This window comes from Phasianus colchicus, chromosome 1 (genome assembly GCF_987193195.1).
Source record: "Phasianus colchicus chromosome 1, bPhaCol1.hap1.1, whole genome shotgun sequence".
In the NCBI taxonomy this organism is placed as follows: Eukaryota; Metazoa; Chordata; class Aves; order Galliformes; family Phasianidae; genus Phasianus; species Phasianus colchicus.
The window spans coordinates 29,383,686-29,406,803 of record NC_143436.1 but is presented as its reverse complement, the minus strand read 5'-3'; the positions used below and the strand labels follow the sequence as shown (position 1 = coordinate 29,406,803).

Genomic DNA, 23,118 nt, shown 5'->3' with positions numbered 1-23,118 from the left:
CACTGGGTCTCTGCAGTGGATTTGTGGGAAAGACCCACAGAAAGAAGAACACAGTCCTTTTAGTGCTCTCCCAAATACTATTCTAACCATTATACATGAAATAATAATATAATTGTAGACACTTTTGGTTAGCCTAATTTTTGGCAAAATTTCAAGTCTTTGACTTTATCAGATCTAAATACAGTATTAAACACAGAATTAAATGTTAAACAGTATGGAACATGTTAATTGAGAGTTAATGTAATACATCGAAAACAGCTATTCATTTTTGTCTGTTGATGCATTTCTGGTTAATTTAACTTGAAGTGCTGCTCTGCACAAAAAATATTAGAATGGTGCACAATTTACATTAGTTTCTAAACTACAAGATGTTAAAACAATATGTCTAGACTGCAAAAACATCTGTGGAGAAAAATTACATTTAGAAAACAAAGTCTTTTGTTCATCACACTGTTAAGGCTCTCTATAAACCTCAATTTAATGCACTAAAGGCATTCACAGCACTACAAGTCTCTTGTCATTTAGATATATTGATCGTGTTACAGAAATAAAGGTCATTGATTTGAGAGGCTTGGAAATATGTTTGGAGGTGGAAAATTGCACCAAAGCAGTTGCACTTGATGTCAATGATTATTAAAGAAAAACATGTATTTATGGAAGGTAGGCAAGTGTCAAAACCACGGGTATCAAGAAAGCCATGAGGATTAGAATCATAGGTGAATTTACTGATGTATTAATTCATCAATTTAATGCCAACCCTGATGTTCTCTTATCTGGTAATTAGTTTAACAAATGAATAGCCAATGTGAGGTGCAACATGGTTCACTGAATTCTGAAAATGTGATCATGCTTATAATAAGAAGAAAATAACAACCTGGAGCATGAATAAATTCATAGAATTAACTATGACAGCTTTAAGACAGAAGCTACAATTGCTTCCTTTTCAGAATGGAGCATTACTTCTAAGGCCTGGTTCCCCACTAACACAGTCCAGAATAAGACATAAGAATTTCAGATCTTAGGATTTCCTCCTTTCTAGATGCTTCCTAACTGATTATCCCCTCCTTCTCATCACATAAGCTTTTATCATCAAGTTTTTTTCAGATACTGCCTAGAAAATCTAAGAGAACTAACTTACTCTTCTGGATCAAAAAGAAAGATGCTCCCACAATGTGAGTATTTGAAGATTTTACTGGATATCAAATCAGCTCCAGGGTTTTTAACAAATTCACACAGAATCACAGAATGGTTGAGGTTGGAAAGGCCTTCTGGGTCAATCTGGACCACCCTGCTCAACAGGGACACCCAGAGCAGGATGCCCAGGCCCAAGTCCTGGTGACTGCAGAAGGTCTCCAAGGCAGGCACTCCACAGCCTCTGGGCAGCCTGTGCCAGTGCTCTGTCACTGCACAGCACAGCAGTGCTGCCTGGTGTTCAGAAGGAATCTCCTGCATTCCTGTTTGTGCCCATTGCCTCCTATCCTGGCACCAAGCACCACTGACAAGAGCCTGGCTCCATCTTTGCACCCCCATTTCAGGTGAACTGAAATTGCCAATACGATCATCATTTCACAGATAAATAGCATTTAACTAGCCTTGTCTGCCCTTCTTCATTTTGATCAGTTTAATAATTAATGATATAGATATCATATATGTAATGCTATCTATCGTTATAAATTATTTGGTGTGCCTATATAATAAAGATGAATTAAATTTTGGTGTATTTGTGTAACCTTTCTCAAGTGAATAATGTAAGACATTTTATATAGACAGTTTTTGAAAATTCTCAGTAAATTCATGTAAACATTCATCGTCACAGTGTCCTGACTGAACTGAGCAAACACACTACATGTTTAGTTCCATGTTGGAGCTGTCTTCATCCTCCTATACATAACTTTTTTGTCTAATTTTCTGCACTTATTTAAAAAGCTAATACTTACAATCAAGAGGTACATCCAATGCAGAAATCATTTGGCACAGAAAGAAAATCAAGGAAGCTTTGCTTGCAGATATGCTCTTCTTTTTCATCATGATTTTAGGCTCTATTGAGTAAATCACACTTGATGAATGAAGTCCAACTTCATTAGATTAGGTAGCTTGGAATAGTAATGTAAATATAGACAAGAAACCTGGTAGATAAAGAGACAATATCAACGTGTAAATACAGTAGAATTATCTCATGTCAATTATATTATTAAATATAAGCAGTATACTTATAATATCCAGGGATGATTACACCATGTACTCTACTGAAGTCAAGATCCAGAATTTCTTAGGACACCTACATCTTAATACTTGCAGCAACTCCTAAATAACTTAGTGAACATCTACAAATTTGTTGAATGGAAATGCAAATGAGGTTTCTAAGAAGGATAAATCATCAGTCCTAGGTAAAAACAGCACATACTATAGAACATAGTAATCTGATGTAGCTTTAGGAGATTAGAACTCTGAATACCCACCTAGTCCCTTTCAAATACCCTGCATAAGTCTTGGAAAGTTATTTTAGGCAACTGTCCCAGTGAGAACGCATCTGACCACAAATTTGCTGCATAAGCTGTGGGATCTACCTGAAGATTTTAGTTTGACAGCTTCTTTGCTTTTGAAGTGTTTCTAATAGACAGCTGTAGTCTGAACACAGAAGACTTTCTGGATTTCCATGCTGAAGAGATTGTTTACCTACTGTATAGGAACCTAGGCTTTTATCCCTGTCAGAACAGATAACATTAAAGTAAGTACTTCGTTATATCTAGTCTGAATACCAAAATCTAATCAACCAGCAATACATTATGAATTTTTCTCCTTTACTATGTAAAGAGGTGGCAGAAACAAAACTCAAGGGAAATCTGTTCTTTGAAGTAGTCTAGGTTTTTCTTTTATAAAAAAGCTTGAACAATCACGTTAAACCAAGGTAGAAGAAAGATTCTGATTCCCTTCTCATTTTCATTGCATCCAGCACCATACCATAACTTAGAATAATTATTAAATAAGTATTTATTTAATAATATTTATTAATAATATATAATGATATATTATTAACATATAATATTATATATTATTTTATATATTATACTATATATGCTATATAATGTATATCATTAATATATATATTATTATTATATATAATAATTATTAAATAAGTATTAAAAGGTAGCTGCTGGTGACTCTCATCATCACTGCTGACCTACAAAGAGCTGTAAGAATATAGCTTTAGAAATCCAAATGTTGATTCTCAAAAATCAGACATCATCTGAGAAAGTATTTTCCAGATGCCAGAGTGACCAGAAATTTCATAGTGATCAGCGTGAATTTACCTCATAGAGACCATTTCCCAACTATGCATACAAATGGAAAACACGTTACCACATCTACAATGAGTAAAAGTTGCAGAGAAGCAGCTGCCTTAAGAAATACTATACAGAGAGATAATTTGTGCTTTCTGAAGTCACCTAAAGTAGTCTATGTTAAAGATTTGCGTTAATCTTCAGTTCACAGAAAAAAAAAAAAGACTCTTAATTGCTGCTGTTAGATGGCTTTCTCTTTGTAGTCTTCTGATCAGAGGCTGGAAATGGAAACCAGCACTGAGGAGTAGAGGACAACCTCTCAACCTGCACCAAGCTCATCAGACTGATTCTTATTGTCACTGGCTGTACTATGAGTGCTTGTTTTACAATCAAAATATCCCAGCAGGTTAAACTTCTACTGAACAGAGCAGCGTGTGAGACAGCAAATTGTTTCTTTATATTCAAAGCTATCTACACTGCTGCATGTCATATTGAAACAACTATGTACTCGTCATGGTAGATATGGTAATTACAAAACTCATCAGAAGAGAGAACACCTGAGTTCTAACACTTGCATACATATACAAAATGGAACAGCATAGACAAGGTGGCCAGCCTAACTCCAAAATACCTAATAGGTGATTATAGTGCACTGCAGAGAACCATGACAAATGGATACAGACTCTCCTAGAAAAATAAACAGAACTCTTTCGCATTTTAAATAAGCACTTCAAAATGCTGAATGTTTGGACCAGGAAAGGGGAGAAATGTTTCTTCCATTCCACTGATAGCACCTAAGCAAGCTGGTTGGCTTGACCGACTACAGCTGTCTGCTCTTCTTCATAGGGACTAGGTTTCCACAAACTGCTCTCCTGATCTTTACTGAATCTCCTCATTTCATCAATGCAAGTTCAACTCTTAACTCTGTATGTTTTTACAAGCCATTCTCTCTGCACAAGGTATCTGACCTCAAGGATTTAAAGGACTTTGAACTATTTTGCAAGTGAACTGAGACTTCTACTTCCCCAAGCAAAATTTCATTCTCTTTAGGAAACTCTGAGAATCTAATTATCCACTTTACGGTCTTGTTCTTTCATTGTGCAAAGGGAGCATTGCAGTAATTTGAGATATTTCAGAATTAAATTGCGTTCCCTTTGAGCAAGTACAAATGAATACACAAGCAGTGTATTGGGTATGTGCAATTAAAGTGATTGTGGAAATAATACCCTTGAGAAAATGCCCCCCATCATCTACTGCTGCTATTGCATTGTTCCTGTAAGGTATCTATTGAGTTTGCTGCTGTGATGTTTGGATGTGATATGGGAATTCAACAGGTAGCAGGAATTACAAAGCTGAGCGTGAACACTGACTTGTCACTGCAGAGAGAAAACATGCCCAGATGACTTGTGATAGGACATATTCAACTGAAAATGATTTTAGGTTTGTCAGCACAATTGCATGCTCTTGTTGAATGCATTCATAATTAAATCTGACATAATTTAGTATGAATGCAACAGCTGCTGACTGGAATTAAACACTGTTTTGACATAATATTATCCACCACAAAATAGGCCAGGCCTCTAAATGCAGATCAATGTAAATGCTTCAATTTCAAAACCTGAAATATTTATATAGCAGATTGCCTTCTCCTCCAGCTGATTTATCTAACAACTCTCATAAAAGTCAGACATGTTGTCCTACCCTTTTTATAGGAAAACACATAGATTTTGACTGATTTGCACAAAATAAAATTCTCTATGCTTACACACTTCTTATGCACACAATAAAATATCACTTGCTATATCTTCTATTCCTCATGCTGAGGTGCTGATAGCATGGACTAAAGGTTGAAGCTATAGTATAGGAAACAGAAGCCAAGGTCAGTATGAAAATATAAAGTATATTAATATTTCATCATTAAGTGTAACATTGGATCTCAATGGGACAGCTTCAGAAGGAGTATCAAGTGTAAGACATCTAATTTTTCCCTGCTTTCTGGTTTTTGTTTTTTATTTCAAAAATGATATGGTCACTTCTCACGAATAAGCTGCAGACAGGCAATGACTGAAGGAGAGAAAGTGCCCATGAACCTGAGGTAGAACATTTGGCAACATCACCAAACACATTTTGGTGCCAGTGATCTTTTTGCTGTGACTCACAGATCTGGACATTTTAGGTCAGAAACACATGGCCTGTTAGCTTCCTTCTTAGATGGATTATTTGCATCTCACAGTATTTAGAAACAAAAATCTGGCTCACTCAGTCATCTCAATCTGCCTTAATGATTGTCTTGTCTTCAGGGTTATTGCTGTTCTGCCAACCTTCAGACCACCTGCTAATCTCAACATGTAGAATTACAACTGATAGAGTCAGCAGACAGAATGTTAAATCTCACTGGCCTTTGCATTGCTCCTCATGAGAACCCTAAGAGAAAACCTCATAGTCATTGATGCTTTTTTAGTGACAGTTCCATATTAAGACCATCTAACTAGTTTGCTGATCATTCAAGTCTGGTCCATTTTATTATATAGTTAAATTTCTGTATTTACTAATCAGTTTCACATGGCAACAAGTAAAATGCCTTTCACTGTCTGTTACATCAACAGCATCATCTTACCAAACTTGTAATTTTATCAAATATTAAAAGATTAAAATCAGGTTTTCATAAACTATTTGTTTTACAAGCCCTACTTTCCATAAAACTATGTTGAGTAGAATTAATTTTACTCATGGCCTTTAATTCCCTATCAGCTGAATCCTCAATCAGCTTTTTCCATATGCTCACCATGATTTATATCAGGCTATATTTACCCTGCTCAATCTGCTTGTCTACTCTGAATCTGGGCAGAACACCAACTTTCTTCCAGTCTCAAGGAACGTATTAAAAATGAAAACCTGTGAACGAGAATTTTTCCCCACTGTCTCTTCCAGAACTCAAAGCCAGACTCATCACACTGAGATTCGTTGGTTAAAAAACATGTATCTCCAGTAAGTGTTGTTTAATATCCATTAGTGGCTACTAGTGACTAAAAATGCTCTCTATCCTAATGTGAAATACACTGTTTCATCAAATTCCTTGTGATATTCATAATACTTTAACAGTAAAAGAATAAAATGTTTCTGAAGTAGCTCACATCACAGTGCTAATTCTGTCCTGTTATTAAGACTTTTACCTATAAAAATAAACCCAGTATCGATCTACTTATGTCCCCTGTGGCAATGGCCAACACATCTGCTGTTAGGACAGAAGGTCTTTCACACAAGTGCCAGTGCTGATACACATTCACACAGTCCCAGCACAGTGAGACCCAACCGCCTTTAGTGTAGTGTCAGTAACAGCTACTGGAGCAGCACCAAAAAGCTCCATTAGCCACCCATTTCACGTTGCTGGCGGGCTGCTGTAGCAGCAGGTGGGCTGACACCTACCCAGCAGACACAGACTTGCACAGTCCACACCTGATCAGTCTTTTATCAGTGGTTTTTAGGGCAAATGGGGTATAAATGAAGGTGTATGGCAACTTGAGAAATTCTTTAAGGAGTATTCTCTCCAGCATCATTCATACAGCAAATGGGAGACAGGAGGAAGCCTCTGTGTTTCAGTTTAGACACTGTTTATCTTTTCCATACTCACAAGGAACAGGCAGTTTGGGTCCTCGTTTGTTCACTTGTTTATTGTTGTTGTTGATTTTTAAAATGTATTTGTTTTCTTCAAATACTTCTCCCCTTTTCTTTTGGGAGTCTTTCATGTTGTTCTTCCCTGAACCCTGTAACACTTTATAGCTGCTAAACACAGCTCAGTAGCAAACAGTGAGCACTGGGATACAGCTAAAAAAGCAAGAATGTAGGCCTTCAAAATTCCTCTCAGCACAGTCTTATTTCAAATGTTTGCTTCAAAACTGCAAATGCCATATCCTAGAAGTGCCCAAAAATGCAGAGCAAAAAAAAACCCAAGTGTAAAGTTCAAACATCAGTATGTCTACCATGTAGAATCAGCCACAATCCACAGACTGAAATCTTGTCTTCAGAGCAGTCACTTAGAGCTGTTTTTTGAAAGACCACAGAAGCTGTCCTTTTACAGTTGTCTTGCATATTCCCTGAGGACCTGTACTGGATTTGGGCCTTGTGAGGATTTAAGCAGAGGAGCATTTGTTTCTAGATCCTGCTCAGATTAACGTGTAAGCTGCTTTGACTGGAGCGATTACATACACTGCAGAGCAAAGCTGCGGATACCTCTCAAACAGGAGGTAAAGCTAGTAAGTTTAGATGCCTTCAGAGTCAAATCGGCAGCTAAATGGCATTTTGGGATTGAAATCTAAACTCAAATGTCTCTGCTTTGCTGGGTGCCTTCTGGTGACCTAAATCCTGCACTGCATTCAGTCTTTTCACTTTTTTTCCTCCTTATTTACAACAGAAGATAGAATAGAGCATTTGAATCATGTTTTTATGTTATTTGTTTCATTAGTCCTTTAGTATCACGAGCAAACGGTCTGTGCAGATACGCATTGTGTCTTCTCCATGTATGTGTATTCTGCTCTATTTCAAAACACGGGTTAAAGTGACTGAACTGAGTGCAACTTTGTAAAGCAGCCAAAGAATGTGGGGTTACATGGGATGGAGTGGAAACACAACTCATATGGATTTAGAATAACAGTTGGGATTCATGTGCATCACTAGATATGGTGATTAAGGAAAGTAAGGAGTTCAGCTTGATTATTAAATTTTCCAGTGAGTTAAAAATCTCTCAGAATGAGTGTAAGAAAACAAAGTAAGAAAACACATTTTTACAGCTACCTGGATGCTCAAAACAAGTACCCACATTGCTGCATTATTAGAACAGCTCCTCAGGTCATGCTTTAACATCATTAGAAACACGTAAATGATGTGGTTGCTCACTACATCCACTCCAGGAGATCTTAAGTCAGACTGAACTTCAACAAGACAAGGCTTTCAGGTAGGTTCTTTCTCTCTGAAAGCTTTGAACTGAGAGAAAAGAGGTGTCTGTTGCTTGTGAGAAATAAATCTATGAATCATCAGACTGCTGCTGTAGCAATACTGTGCTGTGCAAACAGAACCAGAAGGAAAACTGCAGAGTGGGCAGGAGGAAAATGCACCATCATCCCGAGCGAGGGCTGAACGCAGTGCCTGCCATTCGTTCCTCATAAACATGCAAAAGGGATGCTCAGCTGAAATGCTCCCTGAAATGCTAATTTCTTTGCTCAACAGATATGATGATGTTCTTTTTTCTCTTTTCTCTCTTTTTTCTTAATTATTTTTCTTTTAAGCCAATGCAAGGGATTCAAAGAGCTTGCTTCTCAGAAGATAATGCATTCTGCGTTCCTCTGGTTAATTACCTTTTTACATCCCTACAGCTAACCCCAAAAGCACTATCTGTCTAGAAGCATTCCTGCAGAGATATTCTTGTGAAAAGCTTACTGTGCAAAAGAGCAGAATCTGATTCAAAGATAGGGAAACTCCTCCCCCTGGGAAGTAGAGCAGAAACCACTAATATTAGCGTGAAATGTCAGAATAGTTATGCTAGGGAGGAGGTCACTCAGAGCAGGGACACTGCCAGAAACTGAGGACTAAGGCATTCTGTCAGATCTAAAACCCTAACAAGTACATGAACAAAGGAGGGTAAACAGCACTGAGGGAACACACTGTACAAGCTCCGGCGAGCTCCCTGAGTAAGTTTTTGGGAGATGGGGGCTGGGGACTGTGCACCTACATGTCATATCTGTATAGCAGGCAAAGTTAGCATGCTTGTTATTTTTAATTAATTCTATTACAGGAGTTAGCTGTGAGCTTTAAATCTCTGCACACCATTAAAAACCAAAATGAAAATTTACCAAGAACTCAGATCCACACCCTTCAAAGCTTTAGAAATGCGTCTGCCTGTTTCATGGAAAATGCTGGTAACATTAACAATGATTACAGCTGTACAGCTCGGGTCTGTCCCTGCTCTCATTCATGCTCATTCATCCTACTGCTCTTCCCAGCAGCAAGATGTGATGCCTGAACAAGCAAAGTAATTCCTCCAAACTTGCAGTTACTGCCAGCATTGAGCCATGTTTCACAACCAGGACACCACGCTCAGGTAACCATGCTTAGGGTCATCTCTGTAGAGATGACTACCGCCCTGACAACAGCAAATAGACCAAGAACATCTGATGAGGGATGATTTGGGATATTAGCACTTTTCTATATGAGTATCTCTAGTTCCCCTCATTCTCAAGTAATTTATAACATGCAAATTGCTAAATATTTTTATCACCTTCATGAAAAATGCTGGCTGCACCTAGCCACCTGGACTCTACAGGACTAAGTAAAGCAGGGAAAGCTTCAATTTTTACTATTGCCTTTGTGTGTTTTTATTTTTAACATTACCTTGCAGACCTTCTAGGCCCCTGAATGCCTTTAGCTGTTGAGGACCCTACAGAAGTTTGTGGTAGAAGCACACAGCATTGTGCAAAAATGCGCTGTGAACAATGGCACAACTTTGCTGACTGCAGGTATCACCCAGTTAAAAGCTAACTTATTCAGCTGGCACTTGAGAAAAGCAAAGGCATTTGATATTTACTCTCCACAACATACACAGGAAAATAGAAAGAGCCACCAGAACGTGGGTCAGTCCTTCTTTGCTACACACTGATAGGATTTCCCCCATTCTCACTGAAGAGGGCACACACGCCATAGCCAGATGTGTCCTCTTCCCTCTAAAACTGTTAACAATAATCCTCCATTAGGTGGCAGGTTGACCCAGAGAGACACAGGGTAGGTGCTGCTCTGGGCTTGGAGCTGGGGAGGGAAAGTCTGGGATGGGCAACTGACACCAAGCCATGGAAATGGGAAGGGATATAGCAAATAAACAGTAGGTGGAGGGGAAAGGCAAGAAAGGAAGCATTTGTGTATTTAAAGGCATTAACATTGGAGTTCCATTGGAGTTAAAACATTACACACAGAGCCAAATGTAGGCGAACGGAAATTTAGAGATATTCACATAAAAAACATGACACGAAAGTCATTTTCCAGCAGGGTTCAGTCACAGCCTGGAAGGTGATTGGGCCTAAAATAGACTCTGCAACAGCCCAGCGAGTTGCACATGAGTATTTGTTATACCCATAGTCTCTTTTACAGGATGTTCACAGCAGCAAAGTATTTCATTGTAGACTACACCTTTAAAAAAAGCTGAAACTGCATTATAGATATTTCACAGGAAGAAACAAAGAAAAGGTAAAATATCAATCTTGCTGTAATTACAGAATATTTAAAAACACTGATACCTGGAGGCTTCAAATAAGTTGTGGGTCCACAGTGGGTCATCAGAAAGCAAATGCCAGCAACTTTTAAGTGCACTGAGAGATGGTACCACAGGTCTGCATCTGAGTGATGCTTCCACAGCCCTGACTGTATCTCTGAAGTAGAGCTGCACAAATGATGGGTTTTCTCCACACTATATTGCTTTTCATTAGTCAGCACTATGGGCCAGCCTGATGTGAAAGTGAATATTTTTAGCTCAGGGCAGGAAAAGTGCCCTGGATGAAATAATAGGAAGCAAAGGATGAATCAATTCCCTATTTATTACTTTCAACAAGAGTCATTTGTTATCTACAACTACCAAGTCTATCCCATCCATTATTATCTATTTATCTAAATATCCCAAATGATAGACCCAAAGTTACTTTATTCTGGCAGGATAAGTTAGAATATCAGATGCAGTAACACTGATATTTTTTGGATTTATCTCTCACACTACTGGTGTTGCTCAACCAGGTCTTCCACTGGCTTCATCAGAAGTTGGCCTGATTAAAACTCTAAAGATTTGTTCTATAACCTAATTGCAGTTCATATTTCTATATTTTTAATTCTGCATTCCTTAGCCATTTTCTTAGATCTGCAATATCAGAGACATAAAAAAAAAGTAATTCCAAACATAAATGAAGAGCTTCTTAAAATGTGTTTCACGTTTATGTAAATGTGGACAATTTCCTGCTATTATAGTGTTAAAAGATTAACACTTCTTTTAATTTATTTTTATTTTAATGTATCAAAAAAACAAACCAAAGCAAAACAACCCTGCAGCTTAATTCTCACAATAAATCTTGTATTTCTAATACAGATTTTAAAATACCATTATCAATTACAAGGTTTCCAAGTGAGAAATGCTAACTTATGTTCCTATGCTGATGTCCCTTTATTTTAAAAATATTTTATAAGTTAAGAGTATTTTTGATTTTGTGTTTATATGAATTTGGAAGGGCACTTAATACCACTAAAACAGCACAATTTTAGCTGTAGTTTAACAAAGCAGCAATAGGACAAAGTCAGTAACTACATCCTGAGTGAGCTTTTTTATACAAATCATTAATTCAAACCTTCAGGGTAAAAAAAAGCTCATTTATTCACTGAGAACTTAATCTAGTTTGTACTCTAACTCAGAAATAGCTTTTCCTGCATTTTTATGTGTGTACGCGATTCATTAATGAAAAAAAAAAAACTTACCCAGGACTTCATATCTATTATGTAAGTAAACATTATACTTTGATGTAAAAACGTACAATGTTCACAGATTCATTTGAATTGCATATCCACATTATCACAGAGGAGATAAAAGAAATTTATTTCATACTGCCATGTTTACTACTATTTTCTTTGGCTTGTTAAAACTGATTTATCCTTTAAATCAAGATCTCAAACTACACACATGATAAGAATAGCGATTTTTTTCTCTGTTTAAAATAAGTTCAGTGCACTTCTTCATTGTCACACCAATGGCTATTTGTCCATTCAGTGTATACTTTCAAATTCTCTGTTTTTCCCTTATATGAATATTATGCTAAGTACAACTACTATCATCCCATAAAATTAACATTAAATAATGATTTAAAGATAGAAAGACTCTTCACGGTAACAGAAAAATTGCAGCATTGCAAGAGGAAAACATGAAAACCCAAAATCACTCCAAAAAAAGCCTTTCTGAAATTCTGCTCATAGTACTACATAAGAACATTACAACTACACCACAAGACTTGCAGCCTATACTGCACACAGGTAACAGCAGATTAAGTACTGTGTTATTTTTTTCCACACTCAAGAATGGATAAATTTAATCAAGTAAAAATAAAGCAGCTTGTTGTTTGTTTATGACAACACATCTATGCACAGAAACAAGGCAGTATGATTTCACCTCACAACAGAATTCTTATTCTCAGGAAAACATTTTTATAGCTAAACATTAATTCTAAAACTATCACATTACTAGCACAGCTTACCTTTTTTTTTTTTTTTCCCCCATAATCCAGGTTATTTGTCATGTTTCTAGACAAAATTTTACCCATTCTAATGGATTTCTCTTCAGTAAAATAGTGCACTCTACAGTAATTTTTCCCAGCACAATTTGTAAAAAATCAACGTAGCAAATTCTGCCAGTTATAATTTTTGCATAGTTGTGACATTTCATGTGCATTTTTCACACAAATAAAGTAAAACATGAACAATTCAGAAGGATAAACTTCAAGAAACTATCAATGGGAAAACAAGTCCTTTAGAAAGTGAAAATAAACAAGTTTAATATTCTGAATTAGCTTTGATGACAATACTTGGCTGTGCTTTATGGCTTTTGTAAACTCTCTTACCCTGTGACCAATTTTTCAGTCAATCTAGTCATAGAATAACAAGGAATCAAGGCAGTTGTTAGTCAGACCCCTGGTCTTTGCACATCTCCAAATTTTAATCCTACAAAGGAAAACACAAAGAACTGCTCATTCACCTCTTGTGTAATACCTATGAGTGATACAACTGCCTTAGCATAATACTATTCTGGATTTCAACATGTGAAGAATGCAAAATTGCTGTAAATCAACATTAAAGGCTAAAATGATTTTCTCAGCCATGCTAATTTGAGAGATGCCATTGTCCACAGATTTTTAATCTTACATTGCATTGCCTTACTGCTTATACACCAGAGAAACCATGATATAACTAAAACCATAAAGTACTCTTTAATCTTCAATATAAAATTAAATTTTGCTGGTTTTTCAATTTATCCAGAGACTTAGCACCACTTACAATAGTGCTTTGTTCTATTCATTTTAATCAAATGTTATTTTAATTGGGTCTGTAAGGACATGTAGAAACTACTGCACTAATGGCAGAAATCTTAGTTTTGATCTCCTGTTCTTAAAACTCTCAAATCAGTCTTTTTCTTTTGCCCTCACCTTTAACTTCCCTTGAGGCATGATTCCCAAGGGTTCCACACCTTCAATTTCCATTTCAGATTATCTCAGAAGAATAATGTATCTGAAAGTGAAAGCAGGACTTGTGGGGGCAACTTCTGTAATTTTTGTATGATCTATGGGAAAGAATTAAAGGCTTACATAGCGCTCCGGGAAACCCTTCACAGAGCATATGGACAGAGTAAGAGGAAGACAACTCTGCCGAGCATGTTGTTTTATGATGGTTATGAGGGCTGCCACTGTATGTACCCACTATGAGATCAGATTACAACAAGAAATCAAGGCAGGACCAGTTGGGAATGTATGCCTTTTCTCTCTCCCCCTGGTCTAAGCATCTTCCCTTATTGAAAGCAGACAGCTGCTGTCTTTTCTTTCTTCTTGAAAGTTGTAAGCTAGCTGGATGCCTCCAGACTGGAGGAAGAACTGCATTCAATGCTGCTGAGGGAGTAGCCACCTATGAAGGAGGGATATGAGAAAAAAGGCAATTGAGGAAGAAATCAGTCAGACCTTAACTAAAAACTATCTACCCCGTATGCACGCAGAGGCTTTGAATTATGTTTTTTCTTTGTAATAAAATACTAAATTAATTTAAAAATACCCTCTTAGAGAGGGATATTTTGACAGCTGAGACTGGCTGATAACAGCTGGAGGCAAAATTGAAGCTCTCCTCTCCCACTTATTCTCTCCTTCTTTAGCAGTACATTGACTCAAACTGTTTCACTGCAGAGATTTAGTAGTTTACTGTTTTCCAGCCTAAAAGATAAATCAGTTCATAATTATATTCCACAATTAAGTTGGCTTCAATTTGTGCAGACAACATTTAGACTGAAACAAATAGATTCATTCATCATCAGAAAAAAATTTAAAGTAGAAAATCTTGCATCTCTAAGTATATAAAAACAATGTTGATAGATAGGTACTAAAATTCTCATGGACTGAAGTCGTTTTTAGAGGGGCTGTCCAGGGTTTTTTTAGGCTTAAATGTTTTCATGGAATTCTTTTGGTAGTTTTGTCACTTGAGATTCTGAAATAAACATTTCACACTACATTTTAGATGGAATTGGATCATGCTCATGAATGGGGTTATGTCATGTTGGCTGCCTGTGGAGCATTCATTGGACACCATAACAAAGAAAACACTTGCAAGATTCCTCTCCCAGATGGGAAAAGCATAAAACAAGCACTGATATATTCAGGACATGTCGATAGAGCATAGGAAGACTTTTCCCATAACCACCAGAAGCAGAAAAGGAAAGAGTCTGTGCGTTCTTTAAGATGTACACCTTCACATCTTGGGATTTTTAATCAAGAGTGGAACACAAGGACAACTCACCTGTTTGCATCCCTTATTATTTAATCAAAAGCTTTACAGGCTTTATAATGCATCAAGGGAATGCCATTTTTAAGTTTGTAATTGCTTCTGTAATGGGAGCTTGTTGCTGTAAAAAGGGATTGTCTGGAAACATCCTTTACAAAATTGTAGCAAAGGTAAAAACAAAGTAAGACCTTTTCCCAGTATCCTCTAATCTTGGTATTAGGTTCCCAGCATTAGGCTGGGTCCAACAAATTACATGTGTTTCAACATAATGCTTGCTGCAGGGCAGTTGCCATGTAAGATAATAAAATTTTTGCTTAATTAAACCACATTCCTTTCTTCCTCATCGGCTTAAAATCTTGGCTGTTTTTAACACTACAAGATATATTCATATAAGTATATGCTGGGAAAAGTGCGATATACCCGTTGTTTAATACAAAAAACCAGAATTTCCAGACATAGAGCCAACAGCTGACATGACTGAGACGCTCTGAACTTCAAATGTGTGCTTTCTCACATGTTTAATCACAGAAAGTTTACCTAAGTCACTGCACTGGTTTAGCAGAAATACTGAATGTCACGGGGAAACCTAGAAAGAAGGAAAGAATCAAAGATTCAAAGAGAATAGAAAAATAGTTTAAATATTGCTTAAAACTGAAGCAATTATAATGCATTCAGTACAGATGCCTTGATGTAAAAAAACAGCCAATGAAATCTCAGTTGAGAAAAAAATGTGATTAAATCTGAACTAACTTGAATGCTGAGTAAAAAATGAAGTTAGCCATACAATTCTCATAGCTACAATGAAAGCATCAAGGGACAGAATATAAAAGTGTTTTGTTCTTTTCTGCCAACAATTGAATCCGCAGTATCCCAATCATCAAAGTACTTTATTAGAGGGTAGATTTAAGTCCTCTATCTTCCACATATCCTACACACCTGCAGGTATAAAAATGGAGATTCATGTAGACTAGAAACAACTACTTTCTTTAAAGTCATACTTCTCTGCTTCGCAGGGAAATGTCAGAGCATTACAGAGTTAGCTAACCTCCACAAATTAAAAAGAAACTGGAGAGGAGGAGAAGAGAAATCAGGACAATACAATCAATGGCCACGCTTCCTTTTTTTTTGTCAAAGTGGTTCCTACAACTCTTTCCAATATTGCCTTTCAACTGAGTGAAAAAAGTTGGTACTTAATTACAGTGGATTTTCATACTTGACTTGCTCTGAACTAATTACAAGTAGTTGCCAAGAAGATACAGAGAAGTCTGGAGCTCTTTTTTTCTGTGCCTCACTGCAACCTTCTACCTTCTCTCCTTGCATTCAATTTAAGAATTCTAGCATTCTCATGTTCGTCGATACATGAAAAAAGAAAAAAAAGGTAAAAAAAGATTAGGTTCTGATCTGACAGAGATCACCCACCAAGGATAACCTCTTTTGGATGACAACCTGAAATTAAATGAATTGAAGCACTTTATAACCATACTGTCAGTATAAATCTTTATGGATCTGAGCTCAGTCAATGTCTTACTGAAGTATTCCCATCACTCAAAGTTGACTACATTCCCAGCTGAAGCACTGGCGAAGAATAGTCTGCAAAGCCAAGGAAAATGAGTAGAGTCAAAGAAAAGACTAAAGGCATTGTGAATACAGAATAATATGGGAAATGTTGATTTTGGCATGAGTGTTGACCAAGAGGCATCTTGGTAGGTTATTCCAATAAAAAATATATTTTTAATGTATTTATATATGAGATTCTACAGTTAAAAAATAAATCAGAAGTTGCTTTTTATTTTTGCTCAAAGCTGTATAAACTTTTCAGGCAGCATCCTAACATAGAAGATCACTTTCTTAGTTTCAGAAAGGGGCATGTTTTAGGTACTGACACTTTTCAGCCTATGTTAAAGCTGCTTCTTCCCTTTCAGCATGGTTGTCATCTTCAACTGATTCAGTTCTCATCAGTGTGAGCAAGCACACATGCAAATTAGTCTTATATTAAATTTGAAGGAACTCTCTGCTTTTACATTTGAATGGAAAAACATTTTGAGTGGAAGGATGTTTGGCTCTTTAACTTTGTTACAAAGAGCAGTAGAGAAGGATGACAGTATCAAGATGGCAATGAATAATCTTTTTTTGTACTCTAGAGGTAGTCAGCTTAAAAATGAAACAACAGTGGTGTTAATAACATTTATGGAAGATTGTTGACAAATACCCGAAATTCTGCAGGAAGTATTCTACTGAACTGGTTCTAGTTTAAAAGATGCTTTACACAGAAATTCATGATTTAATTCTTTAGATGTGGTCTTACTTAATAAAGAATTTAATGAAAAAGACATTGACCCTTTCTGATGAACAAAGGTGTACTTTTTGAACAGAGGTGAGTGCACTCCTTCGGTAGTGAGAGTATGCAGACTCTTTCCTTTTGCTGCTTGACTGAGATTAAGTGCCGCAGTAGGCAGATACAACAGGAATTTTCTACTGTTCCCAGAGAGGCTGTCTATCATTTTTCCAGCCTCTTGTGACTTGTTTTAAAGGAAATTATATAGTAAGCATTTCTAAATAATACACAAATCTCATTTTGTTTTATTTTGCCAGGCAGAGTACATAATTTCTTTTTTCACTTTGCCAGTAGATTAGGCCAGTTTAAATTGTCTGTACAAAGTCAGCAAAAAAGTTTAGTATAAATTTTGATATGAGAAGGATGTATACTCTTTCAAAATATTTTTTTTCCTTTTTAATGCACAGTTGTTTTGGTGGCATTTCAAAAATGAATGAATATACTGACAGCTGAGTGGATGCTGAGTGGATGACAGTTTAAAAAAAATGCTCTCTCTTTCTGTAGCTAAACATATGATAGCTTTTTGCAGAAATGTTTTTCATGAATAACACTTTATAGAAATTCAGCAAAATCAATTATACTCCAAACTTTTAAAAGCCAAAAGCCCATGAACTGTAATTATTTTAGAAACTAAGTGGCCATCAACATTTTTATATCCAGTCTTTGTTTCTTTGTTCTGCTACTGTACACTGTTATTATCTATTCTTTCTGAAGTATTAAAAGGCTTTAGAAACTGCTGATACCCAGTCATTTACTCTTTAGTGAAGTCAGAGAGCTTTACAACATTACCAGACCACAGCACATATCAAAAGACACTTAAGCTACTGCAAAACAGGGCCCCTGATACCAGACAGATGACATTACTGAGCCATCACAGTGCTCACATCTGCTAATTTTTAGAAGATTCACAAGACTTCATGAATCCGAAAACAAAAATCTCTGTGGAATAAATGTGAGATGATGTATTCTTAGCATGAAGTATCTAACAACATTTCTGCTACGGAATCCATAAATGCTACAGAGATTGGTAATTTTATAAAAACTTGAAAATGTTGATGCTCCATAGGTACTTTTCCAAACATAGTAGGTTTTTTTTTTTTTTTAATTTCACAAAGGACTTATATGGATTGCAGAACAAAAGAAAAAGCATAATCTTTTTGGAGAATACTTATGTTACAAACTTTAGATTTCATCTCTTATAACAGTGAGGGTATGTAATCCTTGGTGTTTAATTAACAGTCTGAAATCCCCTGCTACATCTTGACTGAAAGCAAAGTGATACTGAAAGCATTTTTGTCCCTCTGATGACAGTGTCAATACAGCCCGAAGTATTACATTCCCCATCATAAGATTAATGAGATTTTAGGTTAGCTCTGTTCAAAACTGATGTTACTCTTCTTGCCTCTGCTTATTAAGTTTCAAAACTTTTAGTTTTCCATCCCTGGGCTTATGAATGCTAACCATGTTTCCCAAATGCCCAAATCCACATGACAAAAACAGAGTTATTATCCCTAACTCTTCAGCAACTTATACTGGCTTCCGGTCCACCACTACAGGCTTGTGCCCAGTTTATTTTTATCTCATCATTAACATACTACATGTAAGCTTACAGACAGTGTTGATCCTTTTCCAACTAAGCTCAATAAAGGAATTGTCAAGACTTAAACAGGTTAAAGATCAAATATGCAATCTGGAAGGAAGGCGGCATCCATTGGCCAAGAGAAAGGTAGACCGGTTGATTGGCATTAAGTTCTCCCAAGGGCTTAGCTCTCTGAAAAAGACATCAGCTACATGCTAAGTTAAGAAATCACCATATTAGAAAGTAATCGTTACACCAACACAGCACAGTGTGCCCCTTCAGTCATTTCCTACTGTGAATGAATGGAAAAGGATTATGGCACCTGAAAAAGCAATGGCTTCGGAACTGCTTTTTAGTGATAAGAGCCATGTATGTTTGTTATGCAAAGTATTATACAGCGTGTCACAGAAGGCTTCTCATATTCCCTCATGGCCACCTTTCTTACATGGAAATATTGTTGAAAAATGCATAAACATCTTTGTGTGGGTCTCTGTGGGTCTTCCTTCTACATTGACTCATACAGATTGAAAGCGTTTTACAAAAATCAACTGAGAAAGTAGATTATAGAATTAAAAGCTTATTCTATCAATTTTCGAACACCCACTACAACTTGAAGAGAATGTCACTTCATCACAGATGGTCCATGGCAATGGACAATATCCCAATCACAGTAAGGTCAACAGGAACTCAGCTGCTGAGATCAGTTTGACAGGATTGTATTCAAACACATTTCCTGAATTGAATAAGGGTTGGAAACAAGTACCATCAGAGCTGCAGACTCTATAAAGCAAGTGCCTCCTGGAAACAAAATGGAGGTCAAGCCACACTAATGTGTTTTAAACAGCCATTTTCATGACATCTGTGTGAAGAGCAGGGCACAGCAGACTGCCTTCTAGCCGAGGTGCCACACACCCGTCTGGCAGAGCCCTGGGAAATGGCTGTCACACACAAGGCACATCACTGGGCTGCTGGACTGAACAGACAAGTAAGAAAGCCGTGAATGACAGAGATAAATGCTGACATCTGTCAAGGTATAAACGCACACACCATATACTGACCTTGCAGTCTAGTTGTGTCCTAGGTCTAGGTTCTTTGTAACTTTTGTCTCACATGTTTATGCAAAATCCTTTCCTCAGGTGCCCTGCAGCCCTGAAGGCAGGGTCTGTGGCACGCAGAGGAGACCTCCACTGAGGCTGCTGTAATTGTCCTCATGATCTGTGACTCAACATCTGCAATATTTGATGAGTTATATTCTTTGAGGGAAGAAAATGTTTTTTCATTTTCACTGGAAGCTTACTACTAGCTGAAAGCCAACCAATGCTAGGATCACTCAATGATAAACATGACAATATGCAAGCTGAGAATTTCAAACACCGTACACACAAGCCACAGACCCTACTTGAACAACTAAGATCAAAACAAGACACAAAAGAGAAGGTCTTCCCAACCCATAAGGTCATATGCATTTCATACTTGGACTGCACATTTATGTTGCCTATTACACTGAAGACAAAGTAGGCAGATGTTTGTGCACAGTGTTCACAACAGCCTCAGTGAAGAAATACCTATCAAAAACAAAGGAAACTAATAAAAAATTGTTAATTCTTTCTCCCAGGAATTCTAAGTACTGTTATATTAGCATAAAACCAGAAATCAGAGCTGAAAACCTCTTATACCACTATGATTCCATGGCACGATAGCATGGTTGAGAGCAGAAGAAGGAAGTGGCAACATTGTGTTCAGAAGTATGGTAATGCAATGAAGAAATAGGTAGAAACTTGTATTCCAAGATTTTCTGTTTCTTTGTTTTGTCCAAGTTTATGCTAATAAAGGGTCATAATCACAAGACTCTGATGAATTTATGTTTTTCCTGAAGCTAAACCATTATGCAATCAAGGAAATGTAAGTATCTGCATCTATAAATTACATTCAGCAAAGAATAGCAGGATGGTATCTTCAAAAATCTAGCTCTCTCTTTGTGTTTGGCTGCCCTCCAAAAGAAGACCGATACTCTGATGGAACACTTGATGCTTTGTGGAAGCTGCTTCTGACGATCAGACTGTTGAGCCCTACTCAGCAAACAGCAGATTCTGCTACAGAGTGTTTGTGAAAAATAATTAAATTAACCATTCTTCTTGGAACTTTCAAGTAAAACAAATAGTTTTATCAACAGGTATACATTTGTTCAGTTTGATAGGGCACAATAAAGGAAGCTTTTTTTGGGTCTATTCTCCCTTTACATATTACGGGAAAGCTCTCACATCAAGACACAATTACATAAAATCCTCTCCCAGTCCATCAGTCTTTCCAGCCTCTCAGAAGATAAGGCTTTAAATTAATAAATAGATCTCATTTCAGTTTTGAGATGCATTATCTAAATGTTGCAGTAATTCTGGGAAAAGGAAAGGATGGAGATGGCTGCTTCAGTCAGTATAATGCATTTGATTGTGGTAAACGTTTATATGCCCTACAGAAACAGTAATTCTAAGACATAGTTTCTAGAATACATAGGCTAAACCTTTCCCATTTTTATTTCCACATACCTGTGCTCCAGCAGCTTCAGATAGGTTATTGGCATGATTATTGCAACAGCAGTATAAAGAATCAAGCACTTAATATACTTTTCGTAACTCACATTTGGAAAAGCAGTGAACAAGTGTCAAACACCATTGAAGGACTACTAGTTGTTTTCAAAAGAACAGGCGTGGATCTGTTTCCTTCTAGTTTAAGCATGAGTTTTTCACTGCTTTTTTGTAATAGTATCAAAAAATGAGTCAAACAAAATGCCTCAGCAGCTTTCCCAATTTGTGTTAATTTTCAACTAATTGAACAAAGCAAACTTTTGCAGTGAGCAAACCAATTTTAAAAAAACTTCAGCTTAAAAATCTTAGTTTGTAAAGAACTAATAGCATAATATATGGAACTTTCAATATCACAACTATATTTCGCCATAGTTATTGTTTTGGGGAAGCTATAAAGAAAAAAATACACTTCAATTATTAACTTAGAAAAATAATTCTTTCAAAAATAATTCTTTTATGGTTCTCTTAGAATTCCACCTCCACTTTTAACATCCTCCAGCGTTCCTTTCAAAGATTTTTTATACAGTAATATGTAGAACTCATGAACATTTCACTAACCAAAGATTTGTTGTAGTGCATCTAGAACTCTTAATTGGTTGAGGAACATTTGGAAAACATCTCATTGTTTCAGTAAGTGTTTTCCAGTTACCAAAGAATAAAAGAAATAGTAAGAAGTCCTAGGGACACCAAAATACTACCTTTAATCTTTCAATAGAAAATACTGTGCAACTAATGTTATTCTTTAACTCTGAACTAATTTGAAGAAAGATGGCCATGTTACTCCATGTTACCATCCACTATATGGCTCAATCCCAGTTTTACTGCTGCTTGATAGTTATTAACAAGCAGAAGAATTCAGTCTTTCTGCAGTCTTCTCTTCTAGATGTGAAGAAGCTTCAACTCTGTGGCCTAAAACCTGCCGTTTCATTAAGTGGACTGGAGAAACTTGTCTGAACAACGTCAGACTAGGAGGAAAATAGAACAGTTGGTGGTAGGTTATGTAAAAATACCTACAGGGCTTACAATTATCCTTGTAACATTTCTCTCTTTTTTTCTCTGGCTGGAAAACATCCATTCTTTCCAGACAAGCATCCATTTTTCCTTTGAACTACTACCTGTGAATTTAATTGCCCAGAAAATCATCAACAAAACTTTCAAGCTATAGACCAGCCCTGAGAGATTCCATGGGAAAGGAGCAAAGAGCCCATAAGACGTGTTCATCTTTTACAGCAAAGCTACTCTACAGGCCTCTCTCCATAAAATTAATTCTGGACTGGACTATGGTCATCAAGGAAAATACAGATACATGCAAGCGGCTAGCAGTTCTCACTGAATCTAGTCTGAGGTTATGTCAGAGAAACATTTTTGAGAATCAGGATTCAGTTTATTAGGATAGTTAATGGATCAAGCTACATAAGCACAGCAATGCAAATTTGAAAATATTTCATATTTGAAAACATACTTACACAATTTAAACATCTACATTATTCAGCCTTTATTACACAGTTCTTTTATTTTTGGCAGGTTCTTTAAATTAACTGCTTACCATATGTTTCAAGTTGTCAAGATTCAAATGAAGACAACATTAAAAATACAGTGGAGGAGGGCCTGATTGGGATGAATAATCTATTCAAATTTTCAAGTTTGGAAACAATTCTACAACAATAGAATATAGACTGCTAATCACGCTTGACACATTCCCTTATGAATATTTTAGTGAATACTCTTAAAACTGCAATTCAGAAAAACCAGGATTTATGAACGAGAGATGTTTACAGAGATGTTATCATG

The 23,118-nt window shown here is 36.6% G+C and overlaps 1 protein-coding gene across 8 annotated transcripts in view; it reads right to left on the bottom strand.

Moving 5' to 3' along the window:
- NRCAM (neuronal cell adhesion molecule) overlaps nt 1-23,118 on the bottom strand; it is a 144,509-nt gene that overhangs the window by 67,582 nt on the left and 53,809 nt on the right. For 5 of the 8 annotated variants that reach the window (XM_090137781.1, XM_090137761.1, XM_090137776.1 and 2 more), the window contains exon 1: nt 1,938-2,084. In XM_090137781.1, coding sequence (XP_089993907.1) covers nt 1,938-2,028 — 91 coding nt within the window. In that variant the 5' untranslated portion in view covers nt 2,029-2,084. Of the gene's footprint in view, nt 1-1,937; nt 2,127-23,118 lie in introns of those variants that run through there. The other 3 variants (XM_090137758.1, XM_090137750.1, XM_090137767.1) reach the window with 1 other exon arrangement.